This window comes from Ceratotherium simum, chromosome 28, assembly GCF_057802395.1.
Source record: "Ceratotherium simum simum isolate JZ-2026a chromosome 28, ASM5780239v1, whole genome shotgun sequence".
NCBI classification, from domain to species: Eukaryota; Metazoa; Chordata; class Mammalia; order Perissodactyla; family Rhinocerotidae; genus Ceratotherium; species Ceratotherium simum.
In genome coordinates, this window is record NC_141927.1 from 18,992,848 (window position 1) to 19,013,146 (window position 20,299).

Below are 20,299 nucleotides of genomic sequence, written 5' to 3' on the forward strand. Positions count from 1 at the left end.
TGAGGATGATATATATATAGAGAGAGAGACACCTCCAGTGGGAAAAGGGACTTTCAATGACCAATGACAATGCCATGTAAAGGCTCAGAAGGAATGCTCTGCTTAGGATTCTTTGGCTCATTGAAGTCGTGTTTCCTGTTGAAAGCCAAAACATTAACATTTTTATCAGTAAAACAAGGCTGGTGTCAACCTGCCCTGAGAACTTATCTGTGCAGTTTCTGGAGAGCACAGCACTGCACCACAGAGAGCAGGAGAGATCATTCCTTACAATTTCTGCCTTCAGAAACTCACCTGCAAATGATATGTTCTAAGGTAAGGAGCTAAGGAAGCTTTCTCTAACTTGGATTTCAAATGGATGGGGACCTGGTATGCCTACTGCGGGAGATCAGGGAATAATACATTAAAAAAATAGCTTAAATATTTCCCCCATTGGAAATAATCTTTTACTTTTCAATGTAACAACTGCCGTTTAAAACAGACCAAAAAAAACACAAAAAACAAAATAGAATGGAGAACTGCTCCCAGATATATATGTGAACTGCAGGCAAGATTCAAGTCAAAATTTAAGAGGTTTTTAAACATTGATTTGGTTTTTGTTTTAATGGTCTGTGTACCTATACGAACTATTAAACTTCACTAGACCATAGCCAATGGTGAGCGTTGATTGACCGCTGCTTTCAAAGGGAGTTATGTTACCCTTAGAGATATGAACAGTCTCATTAATGTCTAAAAAAGAAAAGGCGGTAATAAGAGTTTTTCTGTGACTGAGGGTTGGGAGGGACAGGGAGTGGAGGTTGGGGCAGAGTAGGAGAGAGGGCAGGGAAAGCTGTGGCGTGCGTTTGGGTAAACCTCTATTTCCAGGGAGTAGAAACTGCCTCCACTGCTTGATTTTCATTTCATGGATATATAACTACTTAAAGAGGATTATACCTACCTTTATTTGTTCAACAGACATTTACTGAGCGCCTACTACAGGCTAAACCCAGGCGATTGGGATTCAAAGAGGTTTGCCCACGTGGCGGAAGCCGGGGACTGCGCCCCTGGGGGAGGAGTCGCCTCTGCATCGCCGGCTCTGAGCTGAAGGTGCCCGCGCGCTGGCCGGGTCCAGGCGGCCAACCCCAACCCCGGGCCAGGAGTAAAGCCACGCCCAGCGCCACTCCCACCGCGATCTGATCCCTCAACCTTTAGAGGTTTGGTAGAGCCTTTCCTTGGAAATTCTAACCTAATCAAGACAGAGTTGAAATGTAGGTGTAGCCTGATTAGAATGTGTCCATCAAAAGAAGGGTGGGTCTAACTGGCTGAGCGTAAAGCCAGGTTGATTTCAACTGCTGTTGGGGGCCTAAGGAGCAGTTTCTTCTTCGTTTTCCCTTTGAAAGGAAATGGAATAGGAAATATGAGAGTGCATCGCAGTAGCATGGGTAAGTCTTGTTACATGGAACTTCGCTTTTTCCGGATCTGAGAGAAGGGGTGTGTTTTGAGTTCACTACTTAGAATGCGTTTTTAACCGTGGATTCCAGTCAAAAGGTTTTGAAAACTATGAACGGGAAGAGTTTTATTATTCTAGAACCAGGTGGAGAGTGGACCTTGGCCAGTAGGCTTATGTTTAGAATGGTTTGACCTACAGCTATCTTGGGCGATTGGCCTCAAACTTTTTTTTCTTTTTAATTGCGGTAACATTGGTTTATAGCATTATGTAAATTTCAGGTGCGCATCATTATATTTCAACTTCTGTATACACTACATGTGTTCACAACCAAAAGGCCTCAAACTTTTAAATCCAATAAAGGAGGAAAGTAAATATACTTTCAAGAAAGCAGATGCTGAGTTGAAATTAGCTTGAAGTTGCATTTTTTATTTAGTTTCAAACATTCATATAAATATCATACTTCATTACAACTTACAGCTAGGTCTATTTTATATTAAAATGTTTATTTATCGTCAAGAGAGTGGACCTGTCTTCCTTTTCTTCCCTCCTCCATTTATCTCTGTAAATGGCACTACCATCCACCCAATTTCTCCAGCAAAAAAACCTAGAACCACTCATTCTTGATTCCTGGTTCCCTGTATCCAATCCACCAGCAAGTTTGAAAGGTTCTATCTCCATTTTCTCTCTCTTCCCCCATTCCATCTCCGCTGCCACCACCTGCTCCAGATGACCAGCATTCTTTTCCTGGATTACTAAATAGCCTAAGGGATTTTTCTGCTTTCTTTTGCCTCTCTCAATCTGTTCACACATCAGCCCGAGTAATCTTTTAACCTAAGTAGAGCATGCTATTTCCTTGTTTAAAAGAAACCCCGTAATGGTTCCCATTGGTTTGGGAATGAAATGCAAATGGCTCCCCCGACCCACAAGATTCTGTACTCTCTTCAACCATATCTCAGACCACGACCGTCTCTGCCGGCCATATTCTGTAATAAGCATGGCTTCCTTTGTCCTCCAGTTTGCTAATCTCTGTACTTCCTGCTGCCACCTGGAAGGAGCAGTCTTCTCCCACCTCTTTCTGCTGGCTGATATTTTTCTCTTTCAGGTCTCAGTCTAATACCAGCTCCCCGACTGCATTTCCAGACATTTTTTCTAAAGATGGCCTCCTCCAATTTCCTCTTTCTTACTCTAATTGGTTTCATTTCATAGCATTTATCACAACTGGAAACTATTTTGCTTATTTACCATTTTATAAACATTTTGTTTATTCGTTTATATATTTCACAGATAAAAGCTCCATGAAAACCAGGGACTTTGTATCTTTTTCACAGATCTAGGGTCAGTACCTGGAACAATGGTAGTAGATACTTGTCGAATGACTGAATGAGTACATGATGCACCTTTGGAAGTACTTCTATCCTAGTTTGAGAAATATAGAATTAGGTTAATGTCGTGTCATTAAGTATTAATTTAACATCCAGATTTTGTCTTAATGCCGTGTTTACCCAGTACCTTTTTCCACCAACAGGGAATGTACTTGTCATGTAAACAGGAGTTTTCCCATAATAAATTAATAAATTACCATTTCAATTTTATACATCATTCTCGCAGCTTATATATTGTGTGAGAAATGGCATAATGCTCAGATCTGACAAATAAGAATCTAGCTTAGAAAGATAAGAGCTGTACTTGGACCTTGGTAAATTCATAAAGAAAATGCCTCTGTCTCTCAACCCTGATCTCATGGGAGATGTCTTGCCAGATAACACCTTGGCATCATCATGATAGCCAACTTTTGAAACTAATACGTTAAGTCTAAAGCCCCAAGTAATTTTCTAGTAAATTGATTTGATAGAGTTGCTAAATCAGATATTGCCAGTGTGACCAACGCGTATTCATTAATTTCTTTCATTAGATAAATGTACTAAGTGCTGGGACACGTGAATAAAACAGAAGAGGACCTTGCCCTCGTCAAGCTTACTGCCTAGTAGGTAAGACAGATCTTAAATTATCATTAAGGCTCCGATCAAATAGGAAACATGGGGGGCATTTAGCTTGGGCACCTAACTGAGCCTAAGAATCAGTGGAAGCTTGCCTGAGGAAGTGATGTTTGAGCAGAGATCTAAAGTGGGGATGGGCAATGAGCCTATGTGTGTACACATGAGCTCTGGGGCACATGCTCATGAGGGAAGGGGGCGTGAGGGCGGGTAATATTTTATCAAGGAGGAAGAGCACGGCACTTTATTGGAGGGAGAGTTTATTGTGGCTGAAATGAAATAGGAGAGCTGGAGATGGCAAGAGATAAGTTTGGAGAGAAAAGCTAGAATCAAATCAAATTGCAGTTATTTTAAATGGACTAACTGGGAGAGGGGGTTTTGTCCCACACTAACTTTAACTTACTCAACTCTCCTACTCAAACTTTAGACCAATTGCTAGTGATGTAGCTCCAAAGGTGCTACATTCATTAAACAAACTGATTGAAAATTGTTTTTAGCTATGGCAACAAGATTTTGTTAGGCAAATATTCCTGGACATAGCCTCCCTTGTTTATTTCACTTTTTTAAAGGACAGAATAAATAATAACACATGTACCATTTAACATTATACATATTAACATTTTATATATATATATATTATGTATATAACAGTATATATATGTAAACAGCTTGAAAATATTTTTAAATAGCCACATTTAAAAATACCACCTCAAAAGAACCATGCCATTTACTTTTGGCAAAAAAATACATAGAATAAACAAAACGTGCTTTTCAATTGCTAAAGGAAGAGTTTTAAATTTCTTCTTAAACACATATGTATATTCTACAGGAAGATTATATATTTATTTATATATATAATATATGTATACAGATATTTAAGAAGAAATTCAAAACTCTTCCCTTAGCAATTTATATACAGTATATATAAAACATTTATGTATATTATATGTAAATAAATATATAATTTATTTATAATTTGTTTTAAATGTATAGTTTATTTATATAAAATATATATTATTTATATATGCTTATTTAAATCTAATATGTGTTGTATGTGTAAATGTTTAAGAAGATATTTAAAACTCTTCCTTTAGCAATTGAAAAGCATGTTTTGTTTTTATGTAGTTTTTTTAACCAGAAGTAAATGGCGTGAATCTTTTGAGATGGTATTTTTAAATGTGGCTATTTTAAAATATTTTCAAGCTGTTAATTTTCACTGCTTTCACATTTGCCCTTTTTTAAAAAGCATTTAATTTTTGTTCCTACAGCAGGACATGGGGACAATAAAATTAAGGGATCTTTTATAAGGCACACAATTGTAACATTAAGCAAAAAGCTCTTAGAAAGAATATAACATAGTCGTGCTATAACTTTTATAATGTTGCTTTTAGATTTTTAAGAAAAAGATCAAAAACTACTTAGGGCCAAACATCCCTGTGCCTTTATTTTGATTTGCACACACACGAGATGGGAAGGCATGGATTTCATGTGTCTTACTCTCGGGATCCCCATCTTCTAGAACAGAGGTGAGCAAATTACAGCCCATAGGCCAAATCTGGCCCCTGCTTGTTTTATTGGAACACAGCCATGCTCACCCTTTATTTATTGTCTGTGGCTGCTTCCATGCTATACTGGCACAGTTGAATCATTGCGACATAGGCCATAGGGCCCACAAACCTTAAATCTGGCTCTTTACAGAAAAAGTTTGCCGCCCTTGGCCTAGAATGATACCTGGCACGGAGCAGGATCCAACATACACTTATAGAATGAATATAAAGGTATTAAAATAACACTAGCTCACATAAGTGCTCAGCATTTGCTCTGTGCCATGAACTATGCTATGCTAAATTATACGCATTATTTAATTTGAGTTGCACATCAGTGTTACATAAGAAAATAGGCGTATATTGCTCCCTCATGTACTTTAAGTTTTTACTCAACTGCCACTACCTCAGTAAAGGTTTGCCCGATCACCCTATTTAAAATTGCAAACTTTCAAACTCCTCCTTTCTACCAGCCCCTGCTTATTCTATAGCACTTTGCCTTGTAACATATGACATACATTACTCATTTATTTTGTATGCTCACAAGAAGGTATCCTCCATGAGGCACAGGATTTTTTTGTATTTCTGCTTACTGATGCATCTCAACTCATGAGTAGCCTAGAGCAGGGCTAGCGCTTAGTGAGCACCCAATACATGTTAGGTGATTAATTAAAGAGGTCCGATAACTTGGGAGGATACCCACGTAAGATCTGGTTATGACCCATGTTTTAAGTCACAGCTCATTCTCTTACTCTTTTGAGGGGTTTGTCAGAGAAGATATAAATTTAGCCATTCCATTATTGAAAACTGAGTTCTAGGCCATTTTTTGAGGTCGTTTCCTGACAATGGCTCGCATGTTGGAAAATATTTTACCTAATGGTTACTATCTCAAATCAGGTGTTTGCTCAAGACAACTTACCCAGGTCACTACTACTTGGAAGTGGTTGATATATCCTGGTGCAGCCTTCAAGGAGGAAGCAGGCAGGATAACATGGACCAGCAACTGAAGAAAAGGGCGAAGACATATGACTGGAAAGGTCTGGGTAGAAGAGCTGTCAGTGGGGATAAGTCATGGCTAGCCCAGGCAAGCCCAGCCCAGCAGGAACCTCTTGACATGATGTGGGCCTTACAAGATGAAGACGTGTACTGTGAGACTAGCCATCAGGTTGTTGGAGAGGATTCCTTCTGTGACTGTTATATAGAATGCATAATAAGAGGTGAGTTTTCTGAACCCATCCTGGAAGAAGACTCACTTCTTAAGTCCTTTGACTGCCTGAAAGAAGGATCAGAGCAAGAGCTTTCTCAACAGGTTCTTACAGCAAGCTCACTTCTTGAATGTTCCTTGGAATACATGAAAAAAGGGGCAAAACAAGAACTTCCTCAACAGATTGTTGGAGAGAATTCACTTCTTGAGTATTCTGAGTACATGACAGGCAAGAGGCTTCCTCCTGGAGGAATATCCAGCATTGACTTACCAGATCCCAAACAGGTCTCAGAATCTGCTAGAAAGAAGGTGGGAAAAAATCAAGAATATGATGCTCCAGAAAAATTTGTTTGTCCTCAGAGTGGATGCACAAAAAGGTTGAAGAATAGAGCTTCCCTGAGGAAGCATCTTCTCGTTCATGGGCCCCGAAATCACGTATGTGCAGAATGTGGGAAAGCGTTCAATGAGAGCACAAAGCTAAAAAGACATTTTCTGGTTCATACTGGAGAGAAGCCATTTCAGTGCACTTTCGAAGGGTGCGGAAAACGATTTTCCCTGGACTTCAATCTGCGTACACACGTACGCATCCACACTGGGGAGAAACGTTTTGTGTGTCCCGTTGAAGGCTGTCACAAGAGGTTTATTCAGTCAAATAATATGAAAGCTCACATCTCAACTCATGCAAAGACCAAAGGGAATCAATGAAAGGAAGATGGAGAATAATCCTCAAACAGGGTAAGCATATTGACAAAAGAGTGACTGGGGACAAATATGCCTCACTGATTACTATTTCAGGAAAGAATTTTTAAATCGATATTGCAACCCTACAAGGCATATTTTTTGGTGTTACTAAGATGCTCCTATAGTTTGTGATACCATTTTAGAATATTGTGTATAGAATGATAGTGTGCTTCCAACAGGAAGGTCAGTAATGAGCTTACTTCAAAAGCATAATCCTTAATACATTGCAAATTGGAGTATTGGATATGGGACTTAATTTCACATACTATAAACATAAAATTAACTTTGGTTTTTAAGTTTGTAGTTTCCAATCGTTTAGCTTTTCCCTTTTAGGAATATACTTCATGCTACATGCGATAATCCTAGAGAATGAAAATTTTGCAGTAGATTGTCAATAAGTGGATGAGTAGTTAAACATTTTTAAAGTTAAATATAATTTTTAATCATTTCTTTTTTTGTCATTGTATCAAACTATATTACAATCATATGGCTAGATGTGAGTGGTTGTTTGATAGTGTCAATCCATTTGAATCCATTTTAGATATTTTAAAATAAAATAAAATATTTAAAATAAAACTCCAGAAGTGTGCTAAATCTGGATTAAAAAAATCAAAGAAGGGGGCTGGCTCAGTGGCTCAGCGTTTAACTGCGTGCATTCTGCTGTGGCGGCCCCAGGTTCGCAGGTTTGGATCCCGGGCGCGCACCAACGCACAACTTGTTAAGCCATGCTTTGGCGGCATCCCATATAAAGTAGAGGAAGATGGGCACGGATGTTATGTTAGCCCAGGGCCAATCTTCCTCAGCAAAAAGAGGAGGATTGGCATTGGATGTTAGCTCAGGGCTGATCTTCCTCACAAAAAAAAAAAAAAACCCACAAAGAAGTATGCATGAAGAAGAGATACCATTTATTTGTTTTCGAGGGCTGGCCCCGTGGCTTAGTGGTTGAGTGTGCGCACTCCGCTGCTGGCGGCCCCGGGTTCGGGTCCCAGGTGCACACTGACGTGCCAGTTCTCCGGCCATGCTGACACCACGTCCCAAATACAGCAACTGGAAGGATATGCAACTATGACACACAACTATCTACTGGGGCTTTGGGGGAAAAATAAATAAAATTATAAAACAAAAAAAAGAATATTTATTTATTTTCGAAATTTGCAAAACATTGCAAAGATTGATAGTTCAGTATTGGCAAGGTGTGGGGGAAAAGTTACCTTTCTACACAGTTGGTTAAGGCATAAATTGTGACAGCCATTTTGGGGGTATTTTGCAAGTATGCTGTATCAGTTATCTAGGGCTGCTGTAACAGTACCACCAATTAGGTGGCTTAAACAACAGAAATTTGTAGTTTCATAATTCTTGGCTAGAAGTTCAAAAACGAAGTGTTGGCAGAATTGAGGGTTGTGAAGAAAGGATCTGTTCCAGGCTTCTCTTCTTGGCTTGTAGATGACTGTCTTTGTGTTTACATGGTGTTCTCTTCGTATCTTCATATTATCTTCCCTGTGTGCATGTCTGCATCCAGATTTCCTTTTAAAAGGACCCCAGTCATACTGGATTAGAACCCACCCTAATGACCTCGTTTTTAACTTGATTACCTTTGTAAAGACTCCATCTCTAAATAAGGTCACATTCTGAGGTACTGGGGGTTAGGATTTCAACACGAATTTTTGGGTGCACAATTCAACCCATAACATGCATTCTTTTGGATCTAATAATTTTACTTCTAGAACTCAAGTCTATAGAAATTTGCACTAACGTACAAAGATATTTGCTCAAGGATGTTAACTGAAGCATAGTTTTAAGAGTAATAAATTCATAAATGTCCATTAAGAGGGAACAAGTTGCATAAAGTATGATACCTCTAGTCAATAGAAAATGTGCAAATATCATGAAAGGAAGCTTAGCTGTAAAGGGAAGGAAAGGATCACAGCTAGAGGGAAGCCATAGAGTAGGAGAAAGTTTGTTGTTTTTAATAGATGGGACAGAATTTGATGTATTTTTATGCAGTGGAAGAAAATTCAGAGAAATTGGTTAAATATTCTGGATAAGAGGGAAAATTGATCATGTAGATATGGCTGGTAAAAATAAAAGTATAGCTCTAATATAAGGATTAACTTATTTTTATGATTATAAACTGAATCCCTCATTGGAATCACGTTATAATGGGCAGAAAATAAGCAGCTATCAAACTTGGAATGTTTTTTCCCCAGAATCAATTATAATAAATAGTCAGATATAGTTAGAATACCATATTTCTTTGATTTTAAGATTTAAGACACCACTGGAGGTAATGGTAGTATATACCATAAACTTAACAGCTTTCAGGAAAAAAATCAACACACCATATAAACAAGTGAACTTTAAGATTAGTCTTGATTTTAGAAATGCCAAAATGTAAAAACATGTATGATTTAAAAACAATAAGAAAAAAATCAAGGGCTTACATTTCGACTTTAGAATGAGCTATTTATTACTATGGACTGTTATGAAAACTTAATTTTTTATTTATAATATACTTGGTATGGCATTTATACCATCATTTCTATACGAATGTAGGCCCTGAGTGTCTAAATTAAAAGGAACATTGGACACACAATCCATAAGTTTGGAATTTCTATAAGTCAAACACGAGGATAGAATTTAGGATGGGAATTTGGTATTTGATCAAGAAGATGTAGCATATGTTTGTCAAGTTTTTGCTTTGACTGCAGTGTGTTTGATTTGGTCCTCTACGGATTTCTACTTCAGAGTTGAATTAGGACATAGCACCTCTGAAGACTGAGCAAAAGTTGGCATTAGATAGAGAGCAGTTAAGACTAGATAAAGTCAATGGCAGGGTTTAGGCTGCAAGCTCTTGAGATCTGGGACTCAGCATCAAGAGAGATCAAGATTGATTTCCCCTGTGTGGAGGCTGGACTACTTTTGTAGATTACTATTTGTTTTCCTTGAAATTTATTTTTTATTTTTATTTATTTATTTTATTTTTGAGGAGGATTGCCCCTGTGCTAACATCTGTTGCCAATCTTCCTCTTTTTTCCTTTTTCTCCCCAAAGTTCCCGGTACATAGTTGTGTATCATAGTTGTAGAGTTGTAGCTCTTCTATGTGGGACACCACCTCAGAATGGCTTGATGAGCGGTGAGTAGATCCACGCCCAGGATTCGAACCAGCGAACCCTGGGCCGCCGAAGCGGAACGCACAAACTTAACCACTATGCCAGCGGACCGGCCCCTAGATTACTATTTCTGGAGCTGAAACTCAGTCTGGAGCTGGTCACTCTTTTTGGTTCCAAAATCTCAGTATTTGCAACCCTAAAGCTTAAATGCACAGGGAACATCAAGCTGAGAAAGTGCTTGTGTACTTGGATTCCAAGGCTTAGTTCAATTCTGACTTGGGAGTAGGATGCTGCTTGGTCAGCCTCCTAGCTGTTTTCTTTTCCCAAAGAGAAACTTGAAAACTGCTAAGAATGTCGGAGGAAGAAGGCATGTGGATGTAATAGGAAAAAAGAAGAGACAAGGAGATTAGCTAATGAAGATATGTCGTCTGAAATCTTTGTTAACGTTTTGGAAAAGAAGTGTACATACACTTGCCACATTTGTATTTTTAAGTAAGAAGGATGAGCACAGGATGTGTGAATGCAAACCCAGAGAAAACTGAAAAAGAAAATCAATCTTAGATTTTTATGTTTCCAGATACCAGCATTGTGCAAACCCAAAATCCTGATAAATGAATAAATATTTTTTTTGTTTTCATGCTGGTATTCGGTTCATGGTCCATATCCTTTTTTGTTTTTAATGGCCAAACATTAATAGAAGATAACACTAGAGAAATACTTTCTACAAAAAAAACTAAAAATCTTAAGGCAGAGCCCATCACTTTCTTGGTATCTCTAACCCATAAGGCAAAGTTAGTTGACACAATAAATTATGGAGTGAATAAACATGTAAAAATATAACAATATGCTTTTTAAAAACTAATATATAAAGTTATAAGAATTATATATAATTGGAAAACAGCTAATAAAGCATTACTTGTTTTTACATAAAATCTCCTGTTTACTGTGAAATAATGGTGAAGAACTTTACTAAAGTAGTACATGCTGATTGAAAGAAAAAACACAGAAGTATGTGTTTATCAGCTATGCTTACATCAACTCCCCAAAAGTAATTGCCACTCTTAAGAGATTTTTTTAAATTGTTACATTGTTTGATCATGTTTATTAATAGTGAAAATTATCTTAAATCCCACTATCTTTTTTTCTGTCTTCCTCTAAAAGGGACAGGTGACTGAGGGTCTGTTTACCCCCTAATATCTTGGATAGTGAAGAACTAACCTGCATTGAGAATTCTATCTACCAAGACTGTGATTAGATAGCTAAAAATGTGTTAAACCACTTACGTTCTTTAAATTAGTTTCTATCTTATTGTCTGTGATATGTGCACAGGTCTCCCAGTCATATATGATTTCTGTTTTTCGCCTTAGCTACAACATACTTTGGTGGACATAGGATTTCTATCCTATTCTATCCAAAAAAGAATTCTATCCAAAAGCAGATTTGTCAAATTCTTATTACTTTCCTGCCAAATGTGCATGTGCAGAAATCCATGTGAGCTTATGTTTTAATTACCTAATGCACTAGCTCTGACTGAATAAATTGCATGATTACATCCTACATTGGACACAGAACAGTGCAAGTTATATTAAAAAGCCATTATATTTGCAACTCTGAGCAAGAGACTATAATTAAAAGGCAATTGGATGAAATTAGCTTTGAGAGTACAAGATTTTAAGTGGGATTTGGTAAATGAACATTAACGGTTAACATGTGGTTTTTATTAGGTCTTTTGTCTCTTTTCTCTGTGACCCCAGGTTGAATTTCTTAGATGTCAGTGGACCAGACATGTGAAAACACCTGTACAAAGCTTCGCTTTACCATGTGGCTAAAGTCATATCCATAAAAAAAAGCCAACATAACTTTTGTGACTTTAGTAAATCAAAGGTATTAGGTAGGCTAGAATGATACCCTGGGCATTAATAAACTATTTTTAATACTCTTAAGATCTCAGGTATGTGTCATAAAAAGCGTAGTACATGCTTCCTGCAACTCAAAATGTGGATCATAAAATACACATGTACAAATCAAAGAAGTAATAAAACTTCAGAGAATTTTGATTATTGTGACCAGTAAATATGTAGAGTTGTTAAAGTTATACACAGTGTGTGTAATAGCACCTCATCTTTATCTAAGGCAGCCCATGCATTTGCAAACTGCTGAGGACTCAGCGTGGTACTGATATTTTTGTGGGGGGTGATGGAAATCTTTGTGTTTATCAAGTATACATGCCTCATAGAGCTTACGTTTATGGCAGATTAAAGATGGCTGCAAATTCTTTGCTGTTCCTCCCATTGAGAGTTGGAGTCTTTTTCCCTCTCTCATAAGTCTCAGCTGGTCTGTGAATGCTTTGGTCCATAGAATATGGTGTAAATGATGCTGTAATAGCTATGCCAATTCCAGGCCTAGCTTTTAAGAGGTCTGGCAGCTACTGTCTTGCTCTCTTAGAAACCAACTGCCATTTAAGAATTATAACTACTCTAAGACTACCATCCTAGGCAAAAAATCCAAGCTACATGCAGAGGCCCTGTAGGATAAGACATGTGGAGAGACTGAGGCCAAGAAGTAGTGAGGTGCCAGACATGTGAGTGAAGGAGCTATTTTGGAAGGATCATCTATCCCCAGTCACCCCATGGGAAACAAATGAATTGAAAACAAACTGCCTGGGTGGTCCCTTCTCAAATTTCTGACCCAAAAAAGGAGGAACAAAATGAAATGTTTTTTACGTGGTGACTATAGTTGATAACACTGTATTGTATAATTAAAATTTGCTAAGAGAATGGAACTTAAATGTTCTCACAATACATATAGAAATATGTGAGGTGATGGATGTGCTAATTAACTAGATGGGAAGAATCTTTTCACAATGTATACGTGTTTCAAATCATCATGAAGTACAGTTTAAATACCTTACAGTTTTGTTTGTCAATTATACCTCAGTAAAGTTTACAAAATAAAATGGTTGTTTTAAGCCACTTGAATTTTGGGGTTAGTTTATTATGCAGCAATAAATAACACACTCCACTTCAGACTTATAGATTTGTTATTTGAACTTTATAGTCTCTGCATTATATTTGTGTGTGAATGTTGTGTGTGTACATGTGTATATATACATATAGATAGATTTTGCCATATAGTTAATTTATGCCTAAGTTCAAAAGGAATTCTTTAATATGTTTTCAAATGTGTGGACTCTATCTATTTTCAGTAAGAGTCGTAACAGTAAGGTAGTGAGTTACCTCTTCCTAAACCAGCAGAGTCTGGTCTATTTGGTGGGCTATCTAAGGAAAGTTCAGCTGCCTTGATTAAAACTAAAACTCAGTCTCTCTCAACATTGGTGGGGAGAGAATCAGCACTTGGGAAGATTGGATTCCCTTGACTCACTGGTTATGTCATCCTGGGCTGGCCACCTCTGCCTGGGAGAAATCCCATTAATTGCTGCCACCACCACTGCCCTTCAAGGGCCGTGCTCCACTTTAATGCTGACCCAAGCATGAGCACAGAGCTCTTCCTTTATTACTTAGCAGTAAAAATGAGGTGAGGCGTGAACATTTAAAGATCCCATTAAAGGCAAGAGGGTGACACGATACAGCTTGTTTTCTCAGGTGACAGGCTTAAGAGAGATCTGCTTGTTTCCGTTGGGATCCAGAATTAAGGGAAAAAGCTCCAATGATTCTTTTCATTTGCACCTGAGACCTGGTTGAGGTTTCTGGCTGAGAACCCACTTATTCCCTTAGCTTACTAACCTCAGTATGTCTAGGTGGGGTATTTAACTAGAAGACTCCTAAAGTTATCCCATATAGGGGCATAGGATGAACACAAGAGAGAGAATCTTATAGAGACTGGTGAGGGACAAATTCTGAAGGCATTATAAACCACCTTAAAGAGTTAGAACTTTGTATCATAGTCAATAAAGGAAGTATTGAGGGATTAAGCAAGTAATCGACCTGATCAAATTCACATTTTCGAAAAATAATTTGGGATGCAGGGTAAAAGCTGGACTGGGGAGTAGAAAAACAGGTAACTGTTGCAATAATCCACAGGATAGCTGACATGTCTTATTGGACTTTATATTCCAGCACAGGCGTAGAACACAATAAATGATTAATGTATGTTTGAATAAATGCTTGACTAGACGTAACTAAAAGGATTTCCAAGCAATAGAAAAAATAGAAAAGTGATAGATGTGCTAAACTTAACGTCACTGACACACAACAGTCAAAAGACAAATTATCTAATTAAAAAATGAGCGTACAGCTTGAATAGACATCTCTCCAAAGAAGATATATAAGTAGCCCATAAGCACGCGAAAAGACAGTCAACATCATTAGTCACTAGGGAAATGCAAATTAAAACCACTATCATACCACTTCACACTCACTAGGATGGCTATAATCAAAAAACAAGTGTTGACTAGAAAGTGGAAAAATTTGAACCTTCATTCACTTCTGGTAGGAGTGTAAAATGGTGCAGCCCCTTAGGAAAACAGCTTAGCAGTTTCTGAAAACATCAAGTGTAGTGATATGATCCAGCAATTTCACTCCTAGGTTTATACCCAAGAAAGATGTAAAAATCTGTTCACACAAGAATTTGTATACAAATGCTCATAACAGCATGATTCCTGATAGCCAAACTGGAAACAACCCAGATGCCTTCCAAATGATGAATGCGTAAAGAAAATTTGGTACACCCTTACAGTGGAATATTTATCAGCCATAAAACGGAATGAAGTACTAATACACGTTACAACATGGATGAACCTTGAAAACATACTAAATTAAAGGAGCCAGACACAAAAGTCCCCATATTGTAAGATTCCATTCAAGTGAAATGTCCAGAATAGATAAACCGCCGACAGAAGCTGAAAGCAGATTAGTGGTTGCCAGAGGCTATGGCTTGGAGAAAGTAGGCAGTGACCACTAATGGTTCCTTTTTGGGGTGATAAAAATGTTCTAAAATTAGATAAAGCTAGAGAAAAAAAATCCTAAGCTAAATTGCCTGAGAAATGAATGTTAGATATTTTTATTCTTTGTATTTTTTCCCCTCTATTATATTATTTTATTTTTATTCTCAGTAATCTCATCAACATTCATGGTTAAAAAAATGACTCACATGAGAGCCTGAATTCACATGTCCAGTCAGATGATACAGAGTCACCATCTTTTTCTGCAGTAACATGCATGTCTCTCCAAGTTCCTCTTCAAGTTCCCTGGAACAGAATCTCAGTGTAGTCACTTTTTAATAAGTTATCTGAAATAAATTTGAATAACAAAATGATTATGAATGCTGTCTTCTAATTAGAACATATGTCAAAAATAAGTAGGTTATTTCAATTGCTCTTGCTTCTGTTTGCTTCCTTATATCAGTTAGCTCTTGTATGTCATTCTAAAATCAAATGGTTTAACATAATAACTTTTTTTCAGCTTTTTAGTTATTTTATTGAGGTGTTCTTTGTATTCTTAATATTACTTCTAGCAAGTATACTGTGTCAAGACCATGGCCTTTCTCCTTGAGTTCTTACAATCTTAGATCACATTCTAAGTGGTTGATATAAATTATCGTATTTATGTTTCCTTAATGCTCATATATATTAACTTTTGAAAAGTATGTTGAAGATGAAAATATTTAAAGTGAGTGTGTCAGGCCGGCCCCGTGGCTTAGCAGTTAAGTGCGCACGCTCTGCTGCTGGCGGCCCGGGGTTCAGATCCTGGGCGCACACCGACGCACCGCTTCTCCGGCCATGCTGAGGCTGCGTCCCACATACAGCAACTAGAAGGATGTGCAACTATGACATACAACTATCTACTGGGGCTTTGGGGGAAAAAATAAATAAATAAATAAATAAAGTGAGTGTGTCATAGTTTCAATTTTTTCTTTTTGCTAAAATTAAAAAACACAAAGGAACAAAAAACTCTGTGACCTATGTATTTGAAGGTTTTCTGAGGACAGCTTTAAAATGAGTAGGGCTGATATTTACAAAGCCCAGTTCAGCTTCTCTCCCTTACACCAGCCTCCAGGGACATTTTCTGTAATTAAATTAACAGGGCAATTCAGGGATCTTGCTCTCAGTAGATGGCTCCCCCTAAATCCCCAGGCAGAGCTACAGCAGTGTCCTAGGATTCTGTCATCAAAAAGATTGATGGCATCCCTCCAGGACTGGTTTTCCCCAGGTAAAGTTTTCCTTACAAATGTTAGTGCTCTTTTATTGCCAGATGTTTCTGGACAGAGTAAAAATAATTTACAAAGAATATTCATCATTTTTAAGAATTTTTACCAATTTCTTCATTTTTAGTTTCTTCCTGAGATAGTGAGAGTGGGACTCAATGAATGCCTCCCTTGTCCTGATCTGCATTAGAGAACACCACATGATGGTCCTTCTGCATGGTCTGTAGATGCGCTTCAGGTCCAACAGGTGTTTTCTGGTGTTGGGAAAATACTTTGTCTCTTTGAGAACAGCTAGACTGGGTGGTACTTTCGGCCACTAGGTACATCCCTTACAAGTGGGAACTGAGAAACATGAAGTATGCTGAGTACTACAACTAGTGACATCTTGAATGACAAGATAGAAAGACGCAAACTCAGAGTTCTAGTCCTAGAATATAATTCTAAGACCCTTTTTAGTTCTGAAGGTCTACTCCAATTAAATGGATCAATTTTAAGATGGTATAGTAAAAGATAAGAGAGAGATAAATTATTGTTTTATTGCATTATTATTACTATTACTAATGACTTGAGGACATTGCTAAACCCATGGCCTGGGCTTTCAAGGGAATTATACGTTGTTATTTTAGCTTTGGTTTAGATAATAAAGATATATGTTGACATTTGCAAAATGGTTTGAAAACAAAAAGTGCTGTGTGAGCATAAAATGGCATGTTATGGACTGAATGTGTCCCTGCCAAAACTCATATATTGAAGCCCAAACCCCCAGAACCTCAGAATATGAGATAGAACCTTTAAAAGATGATTAAGTTAAAATGAGGTGGGTAGGATGGGCCCTAACCCAATCTGACTGGTGTCTTCATAAGAGGAAATTTGGACATAAAAGCGATGCCAAGGATACGTGCCCGCAGAAGAAAGGCTGTGTGAGGACACAGTGAGAAGGCAGCCATCTACAAGCCAAGGAGACCTCAGAAGAAACCAAAACCTGCCAACACCTTGATCTTGGGCTTGTAGCCTCCAGAATGTGAGAAGATAAATTTCCGTTGTTTAAGCCATTCAATCTGTGGTATTTTGTTTTAGCGGTCCAAGCAGACTATACGGGGCTCTTTGTGGAATTCCAGTCAGAGGAAACCATAGGAGCAAAGGCATGGAGGCATAAAACAGCATTGTCTAGGCAAGGATAAAATGTCAGGCAAGAATTGAAAGAGAATAGACTGGACAGGTTGGTAGGGGGCCTTGTACTAAAGGGACTTTCATCCTATGCTTAGAAGCTTTAATTTCTCAAATATAGAACCTAAAGCCATTGAAGGTCGAGTTCTAGGTTGTTTTGTTTTAATTGCTTATTGTTTTTGTTATAAGAACTGAGCTCGCTTTCAAGAAACGTGGCAAAGTATAAAGCATAAATAAAAGATAAACACACTGAAAATGTCACCAGCTAGAAGTAACCATTTTGGTGAATACATTCTTTAAAACTCAATCAGTTTTAATCAGAAGACCAATAAATTCAAACTTGCATGCTATATCAAACACTATATTGTGACCTATGGATGTGAATATATGGGAAGTAGGGGAGAAGAAAAGTCTGGAGAAAAACAGGTCAGTTTGGAAGTAAGAAATATTGAAAGCTCGAGAAAGGCAGCAACTGTAGGGGTATAGAGGAGAGAGAAGAGTACGGAAATATTTAGGAAAAATTTTCAGGTCATGGTGATGCATGGGAGGAGGAGGAAACATCTAGAACGTTCTTCAGGTTTTCAGGTTGGTAGAGTGGATGGATTGTGAGGCCTTAAAGGGAGATGGAAACTGGGAATGCAGGAAGAGAAGCAAGGAGAGACTATATGATAAATTCAGTTTAAGATGAGAATTATTTTGAAATGGCAATTATGCATGTTGGGGAAAAAAATCACTGTGAAAAGTGAGCCTAATTAAATTTGGCTGGAGAAGCTAAGTTTTGCAGAATTCAGTTAAGATTACTTAACTCTGTGTGTCAAAGTAAGTAAACAAAACAGAGATAAATAGTATTTTAAAAGGTTAAATGTAAAATGGTTTCATTACATTTTCAACCATCCTCAGTGGTAAGTCTATAACAAAATCAAAATATGTAAAATCAAAATCAAAACAGATCAAAGCTATTTTTTCTCTAGTGGTCAAGTATTTATTTGCACCAAAGATATGATCAAGAAAGTCCAGCCAAATCTTTAAAATAATTAAGAATTCAAAGGCCTGCTATCTAGAAATTTCTCTAGTCAAAGAAATAACCATAGTTGTAAAACAGCTGACAAGCCATTTATTAAAACAGCAGTCAACTAATGCTTCCCCTTGTTTCAAGGTTACATTATAAATCAACTTAGAGGGGCAAAAACCTTGTAGGAGACCTGTAGGAGGATGAATAGAACAATTTCAACTGTAAAAAACGTCCTAAAGTGCATATGTTACTTACAGAAAGAATGAGGTTTAAAAGGATGATAATTAACAGAAATTAACCCAGCTGGCATCCAGCAAGTTTCAATTGCAAAGATCATATAAATTGATTTATAATGTTCCCATGTGACTAATGAAAGTAGATTGGTGACCATATTGTTCTAAATGATTCCATTAGAGAACGTTATTACTTTAGAGAAGCCCACATTAATAATAAAATCATTATCACCAAAGAATAAACAATAATAATTTTCAGAATCAACATTTTAGATTTTAACACTTGTATTTTATTAACTATCTTTCAAAGTGATTAAAAAGAAAACTGTAAAGAAGCATCGGTTCTGCTTTTCATTTTATTTTTCCCTTAGAAGAAAGGGATTCAAAACCTTCCTGAAGTCAGCACTTAGAAAGGTTAATTATTCATACAGAACAATGAAGAGGAAGCCCTAGATTTAATTGGCCACAGGCTCCTCACATTTAAAGATAGGGGAGTAGATAATGATGGCCCTTTTGTGTCCTTCCAAAAGAAATATGGGGAAGTGATAACGTCTCATGTTAAGTCTTAAAGGAAGAAAATGTAGAGCATGCATTTTTGTAAATCACTCATTCATTAAGGAAAAAGCTCTGAAGAAATGTGGTCTCAATAAAATGCTATCCTTTCACTGAGCTGAAATACAGTCAAATTTAAATATCTTATCTTAGAAACCAGTAAATTTGACATCCTTAACCACTAGAGACTAGGAGGAAATTCTCACATATAAAATTTTATCTGGATATAGAGGCTCCCTGATCAAGGAAATACTTGAAAGGAATAAAAAAAAAAAATTAGTCACGGAGGGTTTCATCAATGAATTCTGGTCCAGGCTTGTACAGAAATGGAGACAGTAATATTCTTTTGCTCAAAGCAAATAAACTACACTGTAAACTGCATGAAGAGAGAGAAACTAAATCTTTTTGTTTACCTCCATATTCCCTGTGCCTAGTGTAGTGTCTAGCACATAGTAGGTAGGCAGGAACTAACTATCTGTTGAATGAATGAACTTTGGAAAGGTCAATTCTAGGAGATGTATTGACAAGAAGTAACAGGTATCCTTAGAGGAAGAATTCATTCATTCATTAAATTCTTTTTTTAATGCAAATCTGTTATTGAAACATTAGATACAGAAAAATGTATAAATCATAAAAGCACTCACATCCCACTTGCCCTTTCAGATATTACCCACCCTCCCCTAAAAGGTAAACACTCTACTGACTTCTAACACCAGTTTAACTGTTGATGGCATCTAGGAAATTTCCAGTTTTGGGCTATTATGAATAGTACTGCTATGAATATTCTTCTCATATCTTTTGGAGAAAAATGTGCTCATTTCTTATATATATAATTAGAAGTAGAATTGCTCATTCTTTGGATATGTATATGATGAGCTTTAAAAGATATTTTCAGTTTTCCAAAGTGAGAGAGAAAATTCCTCTAAAGAGTTTTCTTAAGTGATAGATAGGAGTCCTTTATCAGACGTGTGTGTGTATGTGTATTTATGGCAAATGTCTTAATATCTTCTCCTGCTTAGTGGCTTTGATTTTCACTCTCTTAATAGCATTTTGATGAATAGAAGTTCTTTTTTTTGAGTAAGATTAGCCCTGAGCTACCATCTGCCACCAATCCCCCTCTTTTTGCTGAAGAAGATTGGCCCTGGGCTAACATC

The 20,299-nt window shown here is 37.2% G+C and overlaps 1 protein-coding gene across 5 annotated transcripts; it reads left to right on the forward strand.

Moving 5' to 3' along the window:
- The first annotated feature begins 223 nt into the window (after positions 1 to 223).
- Positions 224 to 15,356, forward strand: ZFP42 (ZFP42 zinc finger protein). Of its 5 annotated transcripts, none has more exons than XM_087418395.1 (4): positions 224 to 312; positions 952 to 1,244; positions 3,339 to 3,414; positions 5,862 to 15,354. In XM_087418395.1, exon 4 carries the CDS (start codon positions 5,956 to 5,958, stop codon positions 6,871 to 6,873), a length of 918 nt encoding a protein of 305 aa, XP_087274521.1. In that variant the 5' UTR covers positions 224 to 312; positions 952 to 1,244; positions 3,339 to 3,414; positions 5,862 to 5,955; the 3' UTR covers positions 6,874 to 15,354. The 5 variants fall into 5 exon arrangements, with proteins under 5 accessions (XP_087274521.1, XP_087274520.1, XP_087274522.1 ...); XM_087418394.1 differs by having other exon boundaries at positions 952 to 1,190; XM_004444031.3 differs by lacking the exons at positions 224 to 312; positions 952 to 1,244 and adding an exon at positions 1,251 to 1,418 and having other exon boundaries at positions 5,862 to 6,903; positions 11,774 to 15,356.
- The last annotated feature ends 4,943 nt before the right edge of the window (positions 15,357 to 20,299 follow it).

What these genes read in the sequence shown, in the direction of transcription:
- ZFP42 (XM_087418395.1), top strand. Translation starts at nt 5,956, where the DNA reads ATGGACCAGCAACTGAAGAAAAGGGCGAAGACATATGACTGGAAAGGT.